General features: G+C 38.6%; 1 protein-coding gene across 2 annotated transcripts in view; it reads left to right on the top strand.

The window, feature by feature from the left end:
- LOC126354819 (integrin alpha-PS2-like) overlaps window positions 1–24,719 on the top strand; it is a 721,457-nt gene that overhangs the window by 662,337 nt on the left and 34,401 nt on the right. For both annotated transcript variants that reach the window (XM_050004760.1, XM_050004759.1), the window contains 5 exons: window positions 6,838–7,004; window positions 7,749–7,897; window positions 7,988–8,187; window positions 13,202–13,448; window positions 24,230–24,399. In XM_050004760.1, the coding sequence (XP_049860717.1) occupies window positions 6,838–7,004; window positions 7,749–7,897; window positions 7,988–8,187; window positions 13,202–13,448; window positions 24,230–24,399 (933 nt within the window). The remainder of the gene's footprint in view (window positions 1–6,837; window positions 7,005–7,748; window positions 7,898–7,987; window positions 8,188–13,201; window positions 13,449–24,229; window positions 24,400–24,719) is intronic.

The following is a 24,719-nucleotide window of genomic DNA, read 5'->3' as shown; positions in this document are numbered from 1 at the left end:
TAAGAGAACTGCTCAGATTGTCACCCAGGTCATTTATATAGATCAGGAACAGTAGAGGTCCCAGGACGCTTCCCTGGGGAACACCTGATATCACTTCAGTTTTACTCGATGATTTGCCGTCTATTACTACGAACTGCGACATTCCTGACAGGAAATCATGAATCCAGTCGCACAACTGAGACGATACCCCATAGCTCCGCAGCTTGATTAGAAGTCGCTTGTGAGGAACGGTGTCAAAAGCTTTCCGGAAATCTAGAAATACGGAATCAACTTGAGATCCCCTGTCGATAGCGGCCATTACTTCGTGCGAATAAAGAGCTAGCTGCGTTGCACAAGAGCGATGTTTTCTGAAGCCATGCTGATTACGTGTCAATAAATCGTTCCCTTCGAGGTGATTCATAATGTTTGAATACAGTATATGCTCCAAAACCCTACTGCAAACCGACGTCAATGATATAGGTCTGTAGTTAAATGGATTACTCCTACTACCCTTCTTGAACACTGGTGCGACCTGCGCAATTTTCCAATCTGTAGGTACAGATCTATCGGTGAGCGAGCGGTTGTATACGATTGCTAAGTAGGGAGCTATAGTATCAGCGTAATCTGAAAGGAACCTAATCGGTATACAATCTGGACCTGAAGACTTGCCCGTATCAAGCGATTTGAGTTGCTTCGCAACCCCTAAGGTATCTACTTCTAAGAAACTCATGCTAGCAGATGTTCGTGTTTCAAATTCTGGAATATTCCATTCGTCTTCCCTGGTGAAGGAATTTCGGAAAACTGCGTTCAATAACTCCGCTTTAGCGGCACAGTCGTCGATAACAGTACCATCGGCACTGCGCAGCGAAGGTATTGACTGCGTCTTGCCGCTTGTGTACTTTACATACGACCAGAATTTCTTCGGATTTTCTACCAAATTTCGAGACAATGTTTCGTTGTGGAACCTATTAAAGGCATCTCGCATCGAAGTACGTGCCAAATTTCGAGCGTCTGTAAATATTAGCCCATCTTCAGGATTTCGCGTTCTTCTGAACTTCGCATGCTTTTTCCGTTGCCTCTGCAACAGCGTTCGGGCCTTTTTTGTGTACCACGGGGGATCCGTTCCATCTCTTACCAATTTATGAGGTATGAATATCTCAATTGCTGTTGCTACTATATCTTTGAATTTGAGCCACATCTCGTCTACATTCGCATAGTCAGTTCGGAAGGAATGGAAATTGTCTTTTAGGAAGGCTTCTAGTGGCACTTTATCCGCTTTTTTAAATAAAATTATTTTGCGTTTGTTTCTGATGGATTTGGAAGAAATGGTATTGAGCCTAGCTACAATGACCTTGTGATCACTAATCCCTGTATCAGTCATGATGCTCTCTATCAGCTCTGGATTGTTTGTGGCCAAGAGGTCAAGTGTGTTTTTGCAACCATTTACAATTCGCGTGGGTTTATGGACTAACTGCTCTAAATAATTTTCGGAGAATGCATTTAGGACAATCTCGGAAGACGTTTTCTGCCTACCACCGGTTTTGAACAAGTATTTTTGCCAACATACCGAGGGTAGGTTGAAGTCCCCACCAACTATAACCGTATGAGTGGGGTATTTATTTGTTACGAGACTCAAACTTTCTCTGAACTGTTCCGCAACTGTATCATCGGAGTCTGGGGGTCGGTAGAAGGAGCCAATTATTAACTTAATTTGGCTGTTAAGTATAACCTCCACCCACACCAATTCGCACGGAGTATCTACTTCGACTTCACTACAAGATAAACCACTACTGACAGACACCAACACTCCACCACCAATTCTGCCTAATCTATCTTTCCTGAACACCGTCTGAGACTTCGTAAAAATTTCTGCAGAACTTATTTCAGGCTTTAGCCAGCTTTCTGTACCTATAACGATATCAGCTTCTGTGCTTTCTATTAGCGCTTGAAGCTCAGGGACTTTTCCAGCGCAACTACAACAGTTTACAACTATAATTCCGACTGTTCCTTGATCCAAGCACGTCCTGTAATTGCCAAGCACCCTTTGACATTGCAGCCCATCCCGCACTTTCCCGAGGCCTTCTAACCTAAAAAACCGCCCAGTCCATGCCACACAGCCTCCGCTACCCGTGTAGCCGCCAGCTGAGTGTAGTGAACTCCTGATCTATTCAGCGGAACCCGAAACCCCACCACCCTATGGCGCAAGTCAAGGAATCTGCAGCCAATACGGTCGCAAAACCGTCTGAGCCTCTGATTCAGACCCTCCACCCGGCTCTGCACCAAAGGTCCGCAGTCGGTTCTCTCAACGATGCTGCAGATGGTGAGCTCTGCCTTCATCTCGTAAGCAAGACCGGCAGCCTTCACCAAATCAGATAGCCGCTGGAATCCAGAGAGAATTTCCTCAGATCCAAAGCGACACACGTCATTAGTGCCGACATGTGCCACCACCTGCAGCTGGCTGCACCCCGTGCTCTTCATGGCATCCGGAAGGACCCTTTCCACATCAGGAATGACTCCTCCCGGAATGCACACGGAGTGCACACTGGATTTCTTCCCTCCTTAGCCGCCATATCCCTAAGGGGCCCCATTACGCGCCTAACATTGGAGCTCCCAACTACCAATAAGCCCACCTTCTGCGATTGCCCGGACCTTGAAGGCTGAGAATGATCCTCTGAAACAGGGCAGGCAGCTGCATCTGGCTCAGCCAGAGACAGTGCCTGAAACCGGTTTGTCAGACGCACCGGGGAGGCTTTCTGATCAGCATCCGGGGACGCCTTTCGCTGCCTGCCACGCCTTGGAACGACCTCCCAATCAACCACAGGTGAGGGTTCAGCCCCACTGTGGGCAGCAACCGGGGCAACCACAGCGGCAGACCGATCTGGGGACAGACGGGATGAGGTTGACATCCCCGTGATACCCGAGTCCGGCTCCCCACAGTGGTGCCCATTGGCAACAGCCTCAAGCTGCGCGACCGAAGTCAGCGCCGATTGCAGCTGTGAGCGAAGGGATGCCAAGTCAGCCCTCATCCGAACACAGCAATCGCAGTCCCTGTCCATTCTAATTGATGTTTAACAACAGTTACTGAAACACGAGTCCGTGCCTAGATAACGCAAGCGGAACACACAAAGAATGTATCAACTAACCTGTACAAATGCCTAACGACTGCGCTACAATCTGCTGAATTTATGATTACAGTAACTAAAACTCGAAATTGCACCTCCTATACGAAACTCACACGCAATTTAAATAAGAATCTACGAAGTAAACACTAAAGCGCGATGCTACAACTGTCAAATACTATAATACGCCCGAAATATATGAATTAAACAATGCAAGTACCCAAAAACACGCAAAGAAATTAATTAAACTATCTAACAAATAAGTAAGCTAGAGTTATACGACTTGCTGCAGCAGCTGCTTATCCAACGGCGGCAGGGAGCACACTGACTGACCAACCGACACTGGCCGTTCACAACAAAAACAGAAGACAGACGACTACGCGAATTTGCACTATTCAGGTACTAAGGCGCGATGCTACAACCCTCAAATACTATAATACGCCCGAAATATATGAATTAAACAATGCAAGTACCCAAAAACACGCAAAGAAATTAATTAAACTATCTAACAAATAAGTAAGCTAGGGTTATACGACTTGCTGCTGCAGCTGCTTATCCAATGGCGGCAGGGAGCACACTGATTTCTTGCAATATAATGTGAAAATTAAGATCCTACTTTGTTATTTCCAATATCTAAACCAATTACCATCAAAACAGTCCACAAATTATGTATACAGAATTATCAAAATAAAATACAAAACAGTTGGCATTATTTTAGCTGGTGGCTGTTTTCAGACATTCCAGCAACACAGACAGATGGCATAACGGAAAATTCATATACTTTGTACTGGAATAAAACCCACAGGCAGCAGTTATAAGCACCCACACCAGTATTACCTGTAAACATTTCTCTGGCAATTACTAACATCTTTTCTGACTTGCTACATATGGTCGGAGTTTACTGCAAGGAAGGAATCCAGCCTCTAGTTATTTTTAGAGTTTTTCATTCTTTCTTCAGAATAAACAGAATCTTTGTTACCCCCATACAGAAATGTTGTCCTACAGAGAACCACCTAGAAACCACATCACCAACAGCCAGCAAAATACTCTTAGAGAGTGTTACTGTTGGTACTAACCTCCAGCTATGGGCTCGATTCCATCCCATCCATAACAGTAAGTGAATCTTTGATAATAACAACGTACCACTCATGTTAACAAATGCCAGAAAAACAATTTATTGGTCTCCATCTAAGGGTAACTAGCACATCAAGAAACTACAAAAACATTCAACAGTTTTACAAAGTAGGAAAACACGAATGAAAATTACACATAGAATTCTTACTCAGTGAGCAAATAGAATCAATATTGTGTTTTTCAAGTGCAGTAATAGAAATTTAAAATGGAGTCATTATTGAAAATACTGAAACTTAGATTCAGTTTCTTATATGTAACATATTTTCACTTGGTGTTTTAAATACAGAAAGTGTCAGATAAGACTTTCTAGGCAAAATGTGTGACGGACTTCAGTTCATTGGAAAGATACTGAGAAAAGGTAGCCATCCTACAAAGGAATTTGCTTACAGAACACTCATGTGTCCCATTTACAATATTTCTGAAGTGCATGGGAGTGGGAGCTGTATCAGATAGGACTAATAGGGGATATTGAACACATACAAAAAATGGCACTGGTTCATTTGACCTATGGGAGAGTCTCATAGTAATACTGAAAAACCTGAACTGGTAGACACCTGAAGACAGACATCAGCTGTTCCACATGAGCCTACTTATGAAGTTTAAAAAACCAGTGTTAAGTGTGAAATCAAGGAATATACTACAGTCTCAACATATCATTGTCATAGGGCTGTGTAGATAAGACTAAATTAATTACAGTGAGCACAGAATCACTTAAGCAGTCATTCTTCTCATGTGTGATATGTGAATGGAATGTTAAGAAACACTACAATGTGGTACAATGGGAAGTACCTGCTGCCATGCACTTCACAGTTTTTTTATATAGATTTTGGATGTAGACATAGATAAACTAATCAAGAAATCCAATATGGTATGTTTATCACTTAAAGATATCTGTTATTTTACATACTCTGACTTCCTGTTGCCTTAATGAATTATCTTCTCAGGGCATTTAGGTAAAGTAAATGAAGTACTCCATTATATTGACATCCCAATATAGAAAAAATAAACAGAAAAGAAGAAAAACAATATCTTACCTGTGGATGATAGATGCATGGCATATAGATGCATGTGAAAGCACATACTAGTTTTTAATTTTCTGCGTATTTTCTATTTAAGTACATATTCTCACAGGTATAACCCAACAGACACCCAAAGCTCTAACAACACTAGCTTTTTTTTTTTTTTTTTTAGTGTACCTTTGATCTTATAGGAAAAGCATGCGACAAGACTATATATAAGGTGGTAGGTGTCCGTACAGAGTTCTTATATGTAAATCATCAACAGTGGAATGAGATGCAGAATAGGGAGGAGGAGTGGTAGAGGGAAGAACTAGGATATTTTGTAGGTTGGGGTGGGGGACAATAGAACACTCCTTTTTCGATAGGGATAGGATTTTGGGTAGATATGCCTCATCTCCGGAAATGTTGAGAAGTAGTCAAAGCCTTCACAAAGGATGTCTTCCTTCTGACATCCAAAACATTAACCACTTCCTCCACCATCCTTCCACAGTTCTGTGATTGACACAGGCCTCCTTGTTTGTAATGTGGCTTCTACATAACAGCTTATCAAAGTCTCTCGCATCTATGGCCTTGTTACTATAGGACACTAATTTAACCAGTGTTCTCCTGACATCAAACCTTTCACCTGTTTCCTATTTATGTAGGCGACTACTCCAGATTTGTAGTTAATTTTTCTTTGAAGGCTGAATCTAGAAGCAAATACATATGCAGTCTCATTGTAGAGGTGTTCCACTCATTTTACTGGTAATGGCATCAAATACTTGCAGCATAGATAACATTTTAATAAAATTAATCTCTAACCACCATTGTTTATTCCTTTGTATGTGCTGTGTGGTATGAATGCTGCATACAACTTAGTAGTATGTATTGATTGATAAATAAAATATACATTTTTTCTCTAGGTTTAATTTGTCTCAGCAAACAGTTACAAACTAAAAATTATTTACAAAAAATGGAAAAATCATACACATAGTAATATTATTAAAAAGCTTCACAAGCTATGAAAACTCCTGGCTGCTGGTTTCGTGATGCTTTGCCAGGTAATTCTGTCTCAGCATATAAATTTCCTGTTCCTCACAAATAGGAGGAAGGAAGATTAGAGTTTAATGTCCCATCAACAGTGAGGTCATTAGAGACAGAGCACACACTTGGATTACAAAAGTATTGGGATGTAAATTGACTATGCTCTTTTTTAAAAGAAACCATTCTAGCATTGGCCTAGAGCAATTTACGGAAATCACAGAAAATCTAAAGCTGGATGGCCAGACAAGGATTTGAACCTGAATGCAGGTCCAATGTGCTAATCACTGCACCACCTCACTTGGTCCCACATATTTTCTCTGATGAAGAAACGCTGTCTATGTCATCCAAAATGTCTTCATTCTTGAGAGTATTCTGGGCAAAAATTGTGGATTTTTCTTTCTTCAGGAGCTTGAAGTGCATGCCCAAGCTGTTAGTTGGAGGTAGCTATTAGACTATTTTTATGTTGTCAGTACTGAAAACTACAGTAACATTGTTCTCTAACTACAAAACATATTTGGAGGGTTTCCCTTCTCAACAATAAATCATATGAAATTTAATTTCAGATCAAGGCCAGTAATACTCATGGATGCTGAAGTTACAATTGGTCCAGAATCAAAACTCATAAGCCTTGATGAGAAAAACTGCACTCTTCGAGATGGTACACCAACCACATGTACCACAGTCACAGCCTGTTTCGAGTACAGTGGAATTGGTGTCAATCCAGAACATGGTGAGAACACTGTGCTTGATAATGATGACTAATTATGCAACATTTAATTAATTGTGAGTGGTTGACTTTTCAGTCACTAAAAATGCAACGTACTGTGACCTTATTATGTTGTCTAGTAAAGAGGAGGTCTTCTGGTTATGATGATAGTCTTCTTAAGCACAAGTTAAGGAAAAGAGGAGAAAAAGGAACAGTACAAAAACAGGCATAATGTCTTATGGGATAACAGCAATCAGTGATTTTATAATGTTACTTAAAATCCATGACGTAGCATGTGAAAATTGCTGGATTTGGACGGGTTACTCCTGTAACTGAAATATCAGATCTGAAGATGGTTCTGAATGAACCGAAACTGGTCATACGAATAAAAAAATTTGCAATCAAGACAGATATTAAGTTACATTATAAAAAGGAACAGGAACTTTGCATTCTCTTTTTTGTGCAGAACAGAATCTTCTTTCATGAGAACAAAGCTTGTTGTACATTCCTACTTTATTTTTAATAAAGCTTTTTTTATTTTTTAATATAGAATATTTTGTACTTTTTTATTTTTAATAAAGATTTTTTGTAATAAAGATTCATTTTTATGCCCTATTCTTCAACCTGGTAAACTTAAAAGTAGCACATGATGTCATTTCTTTTCTTTCTAATAAACTCAGAACTTCAGTTTTGATAACAACTTTTTTTTTACTAGTTTTTCTGCCAAATAATAATCTGCTACTTTATTTCTTAACTACGTATCAACAGAATTTGAAATTCAGCTTATTCTGGATGCAAAGAAAATGAAAAGTCCTCGATTATTTTTTCATCGGAATGAAGGAAAACATATGAAGAACTTCACTGCAACTCTGAACAATAATTCCAAATACTGTAAAAGTCATGTAGTTTATATAAAGGTGAGATAATTTCTATTTTGAAACTTTTATACTTATTAACAGTGGTAACTTAGATGTTTCTCTCAATGAAAATTATGTTTCATGTTGTAGCCTGGTATAAGAGACAAACTTTCACCATTGGAAGTGGAAGTAAAATATAATACAAAGTATAGTAAACAAAGAGTCCAGCGTTCTTTGACACCAGTTCTTGACCAGCATAAACCACTCTCAGAGCATGATTTTGTCAGTATCCAAAAGAATTGTGGCCCTGATAATATTTGCATACCAAATCTCATTCTTGATGCTTTTCCGTAAGTAACTGCATATTTCACAATTTATCATACTAAAACTAATATATTGTGATAAATGTATTCTTGATTTCCACAGAAGATGAAATACTTACCTATCTATTTTCAGGTAACTTCTTGGCCTGTCATTACTTTTGCTTTAAATGTGACCTATCCCACTCAGATATCTCATCCAACTCCTTCCTTTTTTCTGAGCATGTAGAAGAAGCCTGAAGTGCCAATTATATTTCTTAGATTTGATTTTGTGTATTTCTGTTCAGTGTAATCAGATCTACATGGCCTGGGAGTAATCACCAACGGATTTTTCTATATGCACATTCAAAACTATTCTGTCATAGAAAACTTGTTTCAACCAGTTATGGACCTCATATAAACAACAGACTAACAAAATTCATGCCCATAAGTATTCAGCAAAAAATGAATTAATAAATTTAGGCATATATCTTCCTTCTACTTAAACAATAGTCTTACATTTTATGGTGTAACTCTGTGGAGTACTCACTAGGCTGTTGGGAATGGCATCAGTAGTGGGGGCTGCAGGCATCATCATCCTGGTGTTGTGCTGGATGATTGCTCATGTGTCGGGACTGCTGCAGACATAGTCTAGAGATCCATTTCGCAGTTGATGTATGCTCAGCAGATGTTCTGCATGGTGTGTGTCTTAGCAGCTGCTGTTGGTTTAGTTTTGGAGGAGCCAGTTGCTTTACACAGTAGCCAGGTTTGTCATCTGTATAACAATGATGCCTAATGAAGGTAGTCTAGTAATAAGTGATGTAGCTGCTTCTGCTGCAGCAGCTGCACTTTTACCACACATCACTTTAGGAACCACCACGCTGAGTTCCTTCTTGAGTGTCAGCCATAGACCGTGTAGAACTACTGGGAGGTTGTGAGTCCAGTGCTCAACAATAACGATATGCCATCTGACTGAAGTCTTGAGCCGTGATGCAGACTGTCTACAATGCTGTTTGTAACTGATTAATATGCGATTGCCCAAATGTTTCACATCCAGCAAAATTGGTTTGAATAAACAGTAGTCTAATTACATACCAGGTCATTTATAACATGATAGGGCAATCCAGAATGTGCAGATTATTCTCACTTAAAGGTCTTTTTATGGCAGTCATAGCATATCAATGTCAATATGAATGTGACTGAAAAGCATTTATGGTGAGGTGAAGGTATTCAGCAGACCTGCAGTGTGACAAGTAATTATGTCATTTTATCGAGCAGTGACAAATAAATACATTGTAGTCTCTCTCAGTACTGGACCAGATAAATGTTGACTAAATGTGTAGTAGCTTTGACTCCAGGATGCAAAACACTGAAGTGAAGAGATGGCAGACATGGAAATGTCACAATACAGTTACATTTTTGTTTGGTAGTGTTAGATGTCAAAGCTGGTAACTTGATGGGGTTGTGAGAAGCCCACCCACTGATGCAAATGTCTCAAAATCCAATCCTTTCATGATGTTGCCAATCTGGAACAAAGCATCTGCAGGAATATTCTGTTTCACATTAACATGTTCCTTTTCATTCCATTTATGTATGTGGCACAGGAAGAATAACTCCTCAGTTGCCTGTATGTGCATTTTAATTAGATTAATTGGTGATTCATGGTCCCTACAGAAATGATACCTATGTAAGAATCTGTTTTATATTCATAAATTTATCACTTAATTGTGAGGAAGTCAAAGCTTACAAACGCTGAACTTTTTAAATAAAGTACAAATTATTTATATGGAGTGAAGCATACACACCTGTTTCCAAAAAGACATGTCTAGATCAGCCAAGAAGAGAGAGGCAAATGGGATGACCAAGGAAAAGTTAACATCGCACATAAGAGGAGGAAACTGTAACATGTAGAGGAACAACTTATGTCAATTGCTTTTTCAACTCATGATTTCTTCGGTTCATAATTCCATCTTATTGTTCGTCCATCTAATTGTTGGGCCTTGGATTAATGTACTCCACTGTCTCTTATCCTTCTGCTAACTCATTCATAATACAATAAATTTGTTTAAGCTCAGGGATCACAATATCATTTTCTGCTTAGACCATTTTGATACAGCTTAGTATAACCTAATTTGAGCCTTTACGTTTATCTAAATATAATAATGATTATATCACAGTTATTTTTATTTATACTTATTATTATTATATTATTACATTTATTGACACTTAGGTAATGTTGTATAATATAGGAATAAGTCGCAAGAAGCTTACAGCACAGCACGCATAATGCAGAAATTATAGTATGGAAACAAAGTTTTGGCTTAGTTATCTCTCTCTCTCTCTCTCTCTCTCTCTCTCTCTCTCTCTCTCTCTCTCTCTCACACACACACACACACACACACACACACACACACACACACACACACACACACAAAACCCAATACTGAAGATTAATTTATGTTCATGATATAAGACCTGTCTATGTAGTACTCTGTGAAAATCATTTTCCTATGTTTAGTTTCATAACTGTGAACTTAGTGGTTTAATGCTGCATTATTTTTGATTTAATGTACATGAGAAAATAATGGCAAATAAAGTCAAATGCACAATGAAAAAAAAAAATATATATCAAAATGTTAAGTTTTTAAAAAATATTCCTGCTTGATTCCCTATTAGTAGTCCATTGCTGTGTTTTTTATTTTTAATATTTGTGTTATGAAACTTGCATCTTCCAAGAACTTAATACCAAACCATAACAAGCTATGCACATTTGCGTATCGCACTGTTTAAATGTTATGCTAGCCTCTAGACATTTTTCAGAATAATAGTATTTTATTAATCTCTTGTTCATAAGGGTTTAGATTTTAATATTAAAGTATTAAAGTCATTTTCATTTTGTGCACATACAAGAGAATAAATATATCCCAAAAATAATGAAAAGGCTCTAATAGAGTACAAGAGGAGAATCTACACAGTTAGTATGATAATGATGATTAAAGGCAAATTTGACATCTTCCTATGAAGATGTTGCTTTTTTGTAAAAGTCATGGAAACAGTACAAAGAAAAGAAAAAAATATCTGATCCTGTTGTGTTTCTAAGCTATTGTGATGTTTCATTTCCAAATAGACTTTCACATATCTACATCTACATGACTACTCTGCAATTCACATTTAAGTGCTTGGCAGAGGGTTCATCGAACCACAATCATACTATCTCTCTACTATTCCACTCCCGAACAGCGAGCGGGAAAAACGAACACCTAAACCTTTCTGTTCGAGCTCTGATTTCTCTTATTTTATTTTGATGATCATTCCTACCTATGTAGGTTGGGCTCAACAAAATATTTTCGCATTCGGAAGAGAAAGTTGGTGACTGAAATTTCGTAAAAAGGTCTCGCCGCGACGAAAAACGTCTATGCTGTAATGACTTCCATCCCAACTCGTGTATCATATCTGCCACACTCTCTCCCCTATAACGCGATAATACAAAACGAGCTGCCCTTCTTTGCACCCTCTCGATGTCCTCCGTCAATCCCACCTGGTAAGGATCCCACACCGCGCAGCAATATTCTAACAGAGGACGAACGAGTGTAGTGTAAGCTGTCTCTTTAGTGGACTTGTTGCATCTTCTAAGTGTCCTGCCAATGAAACGCAACCTTTGGCTCGCCTTCCCGACAATATTATCTATGTGGTCCTTCCAACTGAAGTTGTTTGTAATTTTAACACCCAGGTACTTAGTTGAATTGACAGCCTTGAGAATTGTACTATTTATCGAGTAATCGAATTCCAACGGATTTCTTTTGGAACTCATGTGGATCATCTCACACTTTTCGTTATTTAGCGTCAACTGCCACCTGACACACCATACAGCAATCTTTTCTAAATCGCTTTGCAGCTGATACTGGTCTTCGGATGACCTTACTAGACGGTAAATTACAGCATCATCTGCGAACAACCTAAGAGAACTGCTCAGATTGTCACCCAGGTCATTTATATAGATCAGGAACAGTAGAGGTCCCAGGACGCTTCCCTGGGGAACACCTGATATCACTTCAGTTTTACTCGATGATTTGCCGTCTATTACTACGAACTGCGACCTTCCTGACAGGAAATCACGAATCCAGTCGCACAACTGAGACGATACCCCATAGCTCCGCAGCTTGATTAGAAGTCGCTTGTGAGGAACGGTGTCAAAAGCTTTCCGGAAATCTAGAAATACGGAATCAACTTGAGATCCCCTGTCGATAGCGGCCATTACTTCGTGCGAATAAAGAGCTAGCTGCGTTGCACAAGAGCGATGTTTTCTGAAGCCATGCTGATTACGTGTCAATAGATCGTTCCCTTCGAGGTGATTCATAATGTTTGAATACAGTATATGCTCCAAAACCCTACTGCAAACCGACGTCAATGATATAGGTCTGTAGTTAAATGGATTACTCCTACTACCCTTCTTGAACACTGGTGCGACCTGCGCAATTTTCCAATCTGTAGGTACAGATCTATCGGTGAGCGAGCGGTTGTATATGAGTGCTAAGTAGGGAGCTATAGTATCAGCGTAATCTGAAAGGAACCTAATCGGTATACAATCTGGACCTGAAGACTTGCCCGTATCAAGCGATTTGAGTTGCTTCGCAACCCCTAAGGTATCTACTTCTAAGAAACTCATGCTAGCAGATGTTCGTGTTTCAAATTCTGGAATATTCCATTCGTCTTCCCTGGTGAAGGAATTTCGGAAAACTGCGTTCAATAACTCCGCTTTAGCGGCGCAGTCGTCGATAACAGTACCATCGGCACTGCGCAGCGAAGGTATTGACTGCGTCTTGCCGCTTGTGTACTTTACATACGACCAGAATTTCTTCGGATTTTCTACCAAATTTCGAGACAATGTTATCTCTTTTCTTATATGATTTAAGTGACAAGGATTTGAACAGTTCTTTCATTAAAAGAAAGCTGTGCACAAAGTCAAAATATTAATGTACTATAAACATGAACTAAAATGTGAGTCTACTTTTTGTAATATGGAATGGCTGAGTGTGGAATGATAATTGAAATACTTTTGTTACAGAACTGTTACCAAATACCTTCTTGGATCAAATGAAAGGTTAGAGTTGGAAGTCAAGATTCTCAATACTGGAGAAGATGCATTTGAAGCCACTTATAACTTGAAGATTCCACCTGGTCTTAATTACAGTAAAATAGAGCGCATTGATAAAAATGAGCGTGAAATTCCAGTCCTGTGTTCTGCTCCATCTTTACAAAACAATTACACTCTAAAATGTGATATTGGCAACCCTTTACCCAGCAACAAGCCGGTATGTAAATTCTCTATTGTGAACAAAAATGTGCACAAATAAAAAAAATATCTGCCATTAAGTCTATTTTGTAGATTATCTTACAGATCATGAGACATCTTTGATAGAAGGGCATTCCCAAAATATTTAAAGAATATGCAGCTGTTTGCAGTAAGCAGAAGCCATAATATGCAACTGTTTTCAGTAAGCAGATGCCTGTCAACCAATCAGTCCCACCCAGGTGTCAATGTGTGACCTAGATGAAACTTTGTGGGTATGTAGAAAGGGACAAAAAATGCAATTTGTATTTTTTTTTCTTTGGCGCTTTAAGGAGAAAAGCGCACCTCAAAAGATAATTTGATGTATTAGGTTTAGAGGGAATAGTTTCAAAACCATGAAATATATAAAACAAGTCTTTTCATATAAAAGTGGAAGTGTAACTAAGATTCTTGAAAAGTGTATAATCAATTTTTTTAAATTTGAAATATGCAAATTACCCCACCACCATTAATGAATTTTGCAAAATGGATACTTTTGTTACAACATAAATTAAAGAAGCTTTCACACCACATACATCCATGTGTAATAAAGCTGGTTTTGTCATCCGGAGCACCCCACCAAGGACAGAGGAGCAGTGGACTGACCACCAGCCGAAGAGCAACAGACATTACCTGCCACAGATGTTCATTCCTTGGTGGCTGCTGCAACTGAGGTGGCAACTGCAGTCTTCATGGCTGCCATAGAGCAGAGAAAGATGCTTTTACAGCTGCCCTGGCAGCAGAGACCGAGGAAGCATGCCACCAACTGTGGCAACTGCATTCGGATCTCATGAGTAGACCACCAGCAGAAGAAGAGGAGCCTTTTCCTGCCACCACTCCAACCACTAAGCAGATAGTGGAAGTAGGAGCCTCTGAGCTAAGAGCGACTCTCTCAGTACCCACATAAATGTGAGAGACTGCTAGGAGAACCCCCAAAATGAAGACACCTGCATCCGCCACTGTCTCAAGTGAAGAGAGACTGGTGACACTCCAGACAACCAGAGGGAAATCGCAAGTCAACTGGGATGACTTGAAGAGTGTGACAATTGACTGGAAAGTGCTCCCAAGGAACAGCTGCTCTAAATGGCGCAGGGAATGTCATGGAGCCAAGCTGAGCAAAGTGAGAAAACTGTCAATGCACTCATTGCACTGGTAGCAGAGACCCAACAGATGCACCAAGCAGTGGCTGCCTGCCACCCACCCCTGCACCCAAAGAACAGTAATAACACCAACCTGGGCTGACTGACCTTCTCCGCAGCAGCACATGGTGCTGCCGCACAGATTTGGACTGGGCTCTTATGACAGACAGATGGCAGTGACAATGGTATCGAGCTGTGTGATACCCACTACTAATGTAACCTACCCTTGTATTCTCTGTCATAGGTACTAAGCAAGTCTGATACTGCCCTTACTACCCATCCAGACTGTCTCGTGGTGTTTCTTTCCCTCTGTCCTAAATCCATTATTTCTTCATGCATATCTCTCAACTACTATCTCCTGAGCGATCCATAGTAGTGAGTAGTCCTACCCAGATGTACAGACAACATCACAGACCCACATACTGTGAACTTGCAGAGGGGGCTTCACTTCCTTTTTCTTCTCTCTCTCTCTCTCTCTCTCTCTCTCTCTCTCTCTCTCTCTTTTAAAAAAAAGAGAAAAAGGAAAAAATGCCTCTGCAGCAGCATGTCTACTGCTCACTGCTACTACTACAGAAATGTACATTGTCGCATGACTTCTGGGCCTCATTACACTTTTCAGGACCTCTCTCTCATTGAATGCTCTTTCTATTACTGTGCATTGCATGGATTTCTGGACATGGCCATCAACACGGGCGTTTCTTCTGTTTCTACTTCGCACTGCTTGTACTTGTACTGAACCTGTGGTGCTGAGCAAACTTGTTGCTGACCTGTCATGAGACTTAGTCTTGTGTATAAAGTACATCTGTTTACAAATAGGGAAGATGCCAACCATTAACCCAGTAAATATTCGCTGAATTCTAAATGATCATTTAGCAGTATGGAATTCTACATCTACATCTACATCTACATCCGTACTCCACAAGCCACCTGACGGTGTGTGGCGGAGGGTACCCTGAGTACCTCTATCGGTTCTCCTTTCTATTCCAGTCTCGTATTGTATGTGGAAAGAAGGATTGTCGGTATGCTTCTGTGTAGGCTCTAATCTCTCTGATTTTATCCTCATGGTCTCTTCGAGAGATATACGTAGGAGGGAGCAATATACTGCTTGACTCTTCGGTGAAGGTATGTTCTCGAAACTTTAACAAAAGCCCGTACCGAGCTACTGAGCGTCTCTCCTGCAGAGTCTTCCACTGGAGTTTATCTATCATCTCCGTAATGCTTTCGCAATTACTAAATGATCCTGTAACGAAGCGCGCTGCTCTCCGTTGGATCTTCTCTATCTCTTCTATCAACCCTACCTGGTGCGGATCCCACACTGCTGAGCAGTATTCAAGCATTGGGCAAACAAGCGTACTGTAACCTACTTCCTTTGTTGTCGGATTGCATTTCCTTAGGATTCTTCCAATGAATCTCAGTCTGGCATCTGCTTTACCGACGATCAACTTTATATGATCATTCCATTTTAAATCACTCCTAATGCGTACTCCCAGATAATTTATGGAATTAACTGCTTCCAGTTGCTGACCTGCTATTTTGTAGCTAAATGATAAGGGACCTATCTTTCTATGTATTCGCATCACATTACACTTCGCTACATTGAGATTCAATTGCCATTCCGTGCACCATGCGTCAATTCGCTGCAGATCCTCCTGCATTTCAGTACAATTTTCCATTGTTGCAACCTCTCGATACACTACAGCATTATCTGCAAAAAGCCTCAGTGAACTTCCGATGTCATCCACCAGGTCATTTATGTATATTGTGAATAGCAACGGTCCTATGACACTCCCCTGCGGCACACCTGAAATCACTCTTACTTCGGAAGACTTCTCTCCATTGAGAATGACGTGCTGCGTTCTGTTATCTAGGAACTCCTCAATCCAATCACACAATTGATCTGATAGTCCGTATGCTCTTACTTTGTTCATTAAACGACTGTGAGGAACTGTGTCAAATGCCTCCCTGAGGGTTCTATCAATTTGCAAAAAAATGGAAGTGAAAGACACCATTGCGCCATTGATTTTTGACAACACTGATGGACATTTGAATATTATGGAAGAAGATAATGGGCTGTGGTTTGATGCATCTGAGCTCCATGACATAGCTATCATTGATGATGGTGTCATATCTGATTGTGGAACATAGGAGGAGTCCTTCATTGCAGGCAATGTCCTTTCTTGAGAAAGGGAATTAAATTTCGAATATAAGAAATCTGTGGTTGAATTTTGAAAAAAATGCAAAGAAGGGAAGAAGGTCACTTACATCCAGGCAGCATATATTTTGCAAAATTACAGCAGTGAAACAGTTCTATTGCTGGGTAGAGTAAGGTCAATCCATAAATATTTTAATTTATATTTATATGTGATTGCCATATATTTGAGAAGTTCAAAACAGTTTTTTAAAATAAATTATCTTGCACCTTTACTGGATGACAGCCATTTTTATTTGCAGGTGCATGAAAATTTTTCAGTCTGGAGACATTAGCAAAAATTTGAATATCTCTGCACTGGGTTAAGTTACAACATTGCAATTGACATGATTGTTTTTAGGAAAGTGTTCTCTACAACACTGTCTATTACACAAATACCTTAAATTCAAAAATAACCAGTCAAAATGACCTCCAAAGTTTGGTATCAAAATTTTCAAAAATCTGACATTTTAGGCCAAAAAATAACAAACATGGAGTGATTTATGAGAGTCTATTTTTTCCTGTAGTTAGATATCATACACTACTAGCCTCATATAGAGCAAGAACACTTACAAATGTTTCCTTAATTTTCTATGAATTTTTGAAATTTCAACATTGATATCTGACTAAGAACAAAGAAATGAATTTTTGAAAATGAAATAATTCAATTACTCTACAACCGATCTTATGGCTGTTGCCTATTTAAATGGTTTATTGTTTCATTGTAATAAAATTTAATTGTGACATATATTTAGTCAACACTATCACCCAATATTCATTTAGTTTATTTATTTTTAGTAATGCAATATTAAACAATAGGAGCTTTCACTTTTGTTGTATGGTAATAAAAATGCTCATTTATGTTTAGGTTTATTGTCAATAAAGAAGTGCATTATTGCTGGGTGTGGCATTGTGGAAGTACATTATTTCTGGGTGTGGCATTGCTGTAGTCAGTCTGTACTGAAACCTCTGTTAGAGTGGATGTAAACTTACATACTTCATAGAGAGGGTAGAATATGTTATGTTCTTTGTTCTGTGTGTAATATTTAATTAATTTTGAGAGATTAACTGGAATGCAATAACATGGACGAATGGTGCTCTGTTGGACAGATAGCAAGTGAAGTGTGTCACAGTTTACAGTTCAGTTTCAAAAAACTTGAAAAAGTCAACGACTTTGATGAAGTTATGCACACTTTATTTAAATTTCGAGTAAGTTCTTCTGAAACATCAGTGACCGAGCGAGGTGGCGCAGTGGTTAGCACACTGGACTCGCATTCGGGAGGATGATGGTTTAATCCCGCGTCCGGCCATCCTGATTTAGGTTTTCCGTGATTTCCCTAAATCGCTCCAGGCAAATGCCAGTATTGTTCCTTTGAAAGGGCACGGCCGACTTCCTTCCCCGTCCTTCCCTAATCCAATGAGACCGATGACCTCGCTGTTTGGTCTCTTCCCCCAAACAATCCAATGTAACATCAGTGTGTTGAGTATCACGAGAACAAATATATTCTGAAGTACAACCACATTTTTGGAAGAAAGTGCTGTGATCCACATAAAGTTCATAAAAGGCCTATTAATAAAGGTTTGAGGTAAATAAAAGTTGAACATTTGTCCTTGTTACGTGAGAGTGAAACAGCTCCCCAAGTGAAACGTAATGTGATTCCTGGAACTCCCTGTGCCCAAATTGTTACTCAAAAATATTTTTTGTGAATCCAGAACCAGAATCATGTAACCTTGTTAATGCCATTTATATTCCTGATGAGGAAGCTGTTAGCATATTGGATTTTGCTTGTTCTAAATTAGATGTATCTAATGCTTTGAAAATAATAAAATTAAGCAGCAGAATAATAAAACGAGCTATTGAAAATAAAGTATGACAAATTTCAGACAAAATTAGAAAAGACTTGGAATCATGCTTTAATAATACAGATACCAACATTATTTCTAAAGAAGAAGAAAACCTACCACCAGTATCATCTGACACTGAATGTTTGAGCTTAATAGAGAAATTAAAAATTAAATGTGCAGTGACATCTAATGAGGAAAAAGTTTGTTCCCTGAATCATGGTCAAAAGAAAAAATAGTTCAAGAATTCAACATTTCTCATTGTTTGGTTAAACTGACCTGAAAATTAGTGAAAGAGCAAGGCATTCTTCCAGTTTTAGGAAAGAAGAAAGGAGTAAGTATAAATGAAGAAAAAATTAAAAAAGATCCAGCAGTTTTTTTGAAGACGATGAAAACAGTAGAATGTGCCCAGGTTGCAAAGATAGTAAAAGAGTTGTTATAAATGGAGTTAGAGTAACAAAGCAGAAATAGCTAGTGCTGCCAAATTTAAATGAACTTTATGTAGCTTTCAAAAATTCTCATCCCAAATGCAAAATTGGATGGTCAAAATTTTGTGACCTCCACCCTAAGTGGTGTATTTTGGCTGGATCCTCAGGGACTCACTCCATATGTGTTTGTTTATATCATCAAAATGAGGCTGCAAAACTCAGTGATCTTAACTACAAAGAGTTACTAGATTTAATGGTCTGTGACACTAACAGCTATGACAGCATGATGAGTTTGTGTAATAAATGCCCTGGTAAGGAAACCATTACTGAATTGTTTCACGAATATGATGAGGAAATGCTAGACAGTATTACCTTCAAACAGTGGGTCACAACTGACAGGACAGAAATGATAACAGTGGTTAAATATCAGGAAGAGTACTTGGAATCTTTAATTGATAACTTACAAAATCTCAAAATTCACCACTATGTTTCTAAAATCCAAAGTAAGTTTTTGGACAAATAAGTACAACTTCATGAATCTGAACGCATGGTGCAGAAAATTTTACATTTGTGATTCAGGATGCAATACAAGGGTACCACTGGGTCAATGACCAGGCAACAGTGCATCAATTTATTCTCTACTTTAAAAATGAGAAAGATGAAGTTAGCAGTTCTTCAATTTGCATTCTAAGTGACTACTTGAAGCACAACACTTCGGCTGTACATGTGTTTCAAAAGTATGTAATAAATTACATAAAAGAAAACTTTCCCAGGGTTGAGAAGCTGATATACTTTTCAGGTGGAAGTGGTAGTCAGTATAAGAACAAAAAGAATTTTTCAAATCTGTGCAACCACAAAGTAGGCTTAGGGTTGGAGGCTGAATGGCACTTTTTTTCATCTTGCCCTGGTAAAAATGCATTTGATGGAGTAGGTGGTAGAACAAAATGTGAAGTAAGTAAAGCTAGCTTACAAAGACCAACCACAGACCAAATTCTCACAGTATAGGACATGTATGTCTTTTGCAAGCATAATATTATAGGCATTACCTATTTTCTGATCAAGAGAGAAGAAATAGTTCTGCATATGAAATCAACTCTTCAAACCAGATTTGAAAACTGTACAGCAATAAAAGGAACAAGGCATTTCCACAAATTCCTTGGAACTGCAGAAAACTTAGTTCGATGCTATGTAGCATCAGAAACTGAAATTTATGAGGATCATTGTGTCAGTAAAATTACATCTCTGTCTTTAATGTTGAATGACATAGTGGCATGTGTGTATAGTGGACAGTGGTGGCATGCAGAGGTTGAAAGAATAATTTTGGAGAACAATGATGTTTTGTGCATTTTTACCACCTTAATGGCCCGGAGAACATCATTCAAGAAATCTACTAGTGACAAAGTTTGGATACCAATGAAAAATGGTTTAAGGAGACTTTCAGTTCTTGAACTTACCACAGCAACTGGGAAGTCTTATTCTATATCACAGAAGCTGTCTGAAGTTCTCAACGTTCACCACCAGGTTTAGGAACAGTTGCATATCGAAATGAAATTTTCAAATTTCAAAAATTCATAGAAAATTAAGGAAACATTTGTATGTGTTCTTGCTCTATATGAGGCTAGTAATGTATGATATATAACTATAGGAAAAAATAAACACTCTAAATCACCCCCTGTTTGTTATTTTTGGGCCTAAAATGTGGATTTTTGAAAATTTGGATACCATAATTTGGAGGTCAGTTTTGACTGGTAATTTTTGAATTTAGGGTATTTTGTGTAATATAAAATGTTGGAGAGGACACTTATCTAAATACAATTGCAATGTTGTAACTTAACTGACTGCAGAGATATTCATATTTTTTTCTAATGTCTCTAAACTGAAACATCTTCGCGCACTTACAAATGAAAATGGCCGCCATTCAGTAAAAGTGAAAGGTAAAATTTTTTAAAAACTGTTTTGAACTTTTCAGTTATAGGGCAATCACATATAAAAAAAATTAAAATATGTAAAAATGGTCAAGCAACCAACTTAATTTTTATTGGTCCACTTCATTTGGATTGACCCAGTATGTTCTTCTTGATGACTCAAAATGTGATAAGATGAAAGCAATACACTGCTGGACTCAACAAAAAGTACTAGAGGCTATGGGTCATTGAATGGTTATCCCTGATACTGACCTTCAAAAGTAGGCCTTGCAAATGACCTGGGAAATATAGTTATATAATTTCAAGGCAAGCCACAAATGGCTATTGAATTTTGAAAAGGCACATAGAATTGTATCTCAGAAAATAACTAACTTTATAGCTAGACAATATATAAACAATAAAAATGATCTCGACAAGGTCATTTTACGATTTGTCATGCAATTTAAGCAGCACATCAGAATTTTGGTGCCTGAAAATGTGTACATCTCAGAGTGAATTCAACCTGGAGTTGCACTCTGGACATACTTTGTTGCAAAAGGGTGCAAAGAAAGTTTAATCCATTATGCATTCATTGCCATCAGTTACTCGATTCAGCCTACAGTCTCTGCAACTAGCAAACTGCTTACCTATGCCTCCATCCCCTCCCCCTGCTGCCCCATTTCATTTAAAAGAAATGAATGGAGAGTTTGGACTGAGACCTAGAGAATCTCTTTTTGAAGCCTCAAATGTTCTTGTGACAGCATCAAAATCTGGTAAGCTAACATCTGAACAAGTCAAATGATATTTGACAGATGTCTTTCCCAGTGCCGGAGAAAATTCATTTGTTGTGTGTGCATAGTGTAAAATACATTACATTGTAATCATTTCTATATTGATTTTCATTATGTTGACAATTTAGTATCATAATAATGGGTTACTTTTTATTTACAACTAACAAAATACGTATGTGAAACAGTAAACTAAAAAAAAGGAAGCAAAATAGAATAATTTACAACGGAATATAACAATTTAAAACATAAACCAAAATAAGTAAAACAAATAATTAGAATAATAATGAGTGTTTATATATTTTAATCAGGAGTGTTGTACATACTCTGAAAGCACATTGTGTACAACTTTTTTTTCCAAAAATGGTATTACAGAAACCAGCTTTACTACACATGGATGTTTGTGGTGTGGAAGCATCTTTAATTTATGTTGTAACAGAAGTTTCCATTTTGCAAAATTCATTAATTGTGGTGGGGTAGTCAGCAAATTTTCAGATTTTTTTCAAAAATATATTATTCAGTTTTTACAAATGTTAGTTACATTGCAACTTTTATAGAAAACACATTTTTTTATATCTCATGATTTTGCAGCTATTTGCTCTAACCCTAATATGCCAAATTACACCACTGGCCATTAAAATTGCTACACCAAGAAGAAATGCAGATGATAAACAGGTATTCATTGGACAAATATATTATACTAGAACTGACGTGCGATTACATTTTCACACAATTTGGGTGCATAGATCCTGAGAAATCAGTATCCAGAATAACCACCTCTGGCCATAATAACGGCCTTGATACGCCTGGGCATTGAGTCAAACAGAGCTTGGATGGCATGTACAGGTACAGCTGCCCATGCAGCTTCAACACAGTACCACTGTTCATCAAGAGTAGTAACTGGCATATTGTGACGAGCCAGTTGCTCGGCCACCATTGACCAGACATTTTCAATTGGTGAGAGATCTGGAGAATGTGCTGGCCAGGGCAGCAGTTGAACATTTTCTGTATTGAGAAAGTCCCGTACAGGACCTGCAACATGCGGTCGTGCATTATCCTGCTGAAATGTAGGGTTTTGCAAGGACAGAATGAAGGGTAGAGCCACAGGTCGTAACACATCTGAAACGTAATGGCCACGTTCAAAGTGCTGTCAATGCGAACAAGAGGTGACCAAGACGTGTAACCAGTGGCACCCCATACCATCACGCTGGGTGATATGCCAGTATGACGACGAAAAATACATGCTTCCAATGTGCTTTCACCGTGATGTTGCCAAACTCAAATGCGACCATCATATGCTGTAAACAGAACCTGCATTCATCCGAAAAAATGACGGTTTGCCATTCATGCACCCAGATTCATTGTTGAGTACACAATTGCAGACGCTCCTGTCAAGGGTAACCGCAGCCATGGTCTCCGAGCTGATAGTGCATGCTTCTGCAAACGTCATCGAACTGTTCGTGTAGATGGGTGTCGTCTTGGAAACGTCCCCATCTGTTGACTCAGGGATCGAGACGTGGCTGCACAATCCATTACAGCCACGCAGATAAGATGCCTGTCATCTCGATACAAGGCCGTTGGGATCCAGCACGGTGTTCCGTACTACCCTCCTGAACCCACCGATTCCATATTCTGCTAACAGTCATTGGATCTCGACCAACGTGAGCAGCAAAATCACAATATGATAAACCGCAATCACGATAGGCTACAATCTGACCTTTATCAAAATCGTAAATGTGATGGTATGCATTTCTCCTCCTTACACAAGGCATCACAACAACCTTTCACCAGGCAACACCGGTCAGTTGCTGTTTGTGTATGAGAAATCGGTTGCAAACTTTCCTCATGTGAGCACGTTGTAAGTGTCTCCACCAGTGCCAACCTTGTGGGAATGCTCTGAGGTGCATTTGCATATCACAGTATCTTCTTCCTGTCGGTTAAATTTCACATCTGTAGCATGTCATCTTCGTGGTGTAGCAATTTTAATGGCCAGTAGTGTACCTAATTGAAGTTGGGTGCAAATAAAAAATATATGTACTGCATTATTTTGCCTCCTATAAACACCCACCAAGTTTCATCAAGATCATTCTGACTGATGCTAGGGAATGTTTCCTTGTCAGTAAAATTGTTTATATTTCTCAAAGTCACAACTCAGCTTTCTTCAAACTCCACCCTATTATAGTAACTACATTACAAAGTAATTCTTGTTAAAATTGAAATAAATCACATAGATTAATATCCTCTTTTTCATGCACTTTTTTATAATATTTTTAATGTACTTCAAGTTCCAGGAAATGTCAATGCCTGAAAATGGTAGAATACAGTTTGTTGTGCTTAAGCTAATTACAGAGAATATATTGTTTAAGAGAATGGGCATATTTTATTATTATGGCAAATCTCTTGATTGTTTGCATGCACAAACTAAATGTAAATATTATGAGAATGTTTGAAGTAGAGTATTTGTGGATTTTGCAGCTACATTTCAAAGTCCATCTACAACCATTCTATAAGGAGGACCTGAAGTCACAATATGAATTTGTAATGGAAGTGAACAGTACAAATCCAGAAGAGTCGAGTTCTACACTTGATAATGTGATACGTTTTGAAGTTCCCATATCTATAAGGACTGGGGTCTCTATTATAGGGTAAGCAGACATGAATCTTAGATATGTTTTGCAGAAATATTTTGCATAAAAAATCTGAGTATTTGGAGAAAATCTGGATGAAACAGGTAGAGTATTACTCCTTTGGCAGTGAATGTAATTAGTTACATTAGACAAAAGCATATGGATCCCTAATCGTCTACTATGAGAGTACCTTGTAACTAAATATACTACTGCACAAATGAATTACATGTAGCCACTTGTTGAAAACATAGTATTGCTGTGAGCTCAGCAAATGGAATAGCTCAGCAAGGCTCTCAACATTGGGGTGTTAAATTTGTTTAATATTCCTGAGTGACAAT

The sequence above is a fragment of the Schistocerca gregaria genome, chromosome 3, assembly GCF_023897955.1.
Source record: "Schistocerca gregaria isolate iqSchGreg1 chromosome 3, iqSchGreg1.2, whole genome shotgun sequence".
Lineage (NCBI taxonomy): Eukaryota > Metazoa > Arthropoda > Insecta > Orthoptera > Acrididae > Schistocerca > Schistocerca gregaria.
This window is presented reverse-complemented; position numbering and strand designations above follow the sequence as displayed.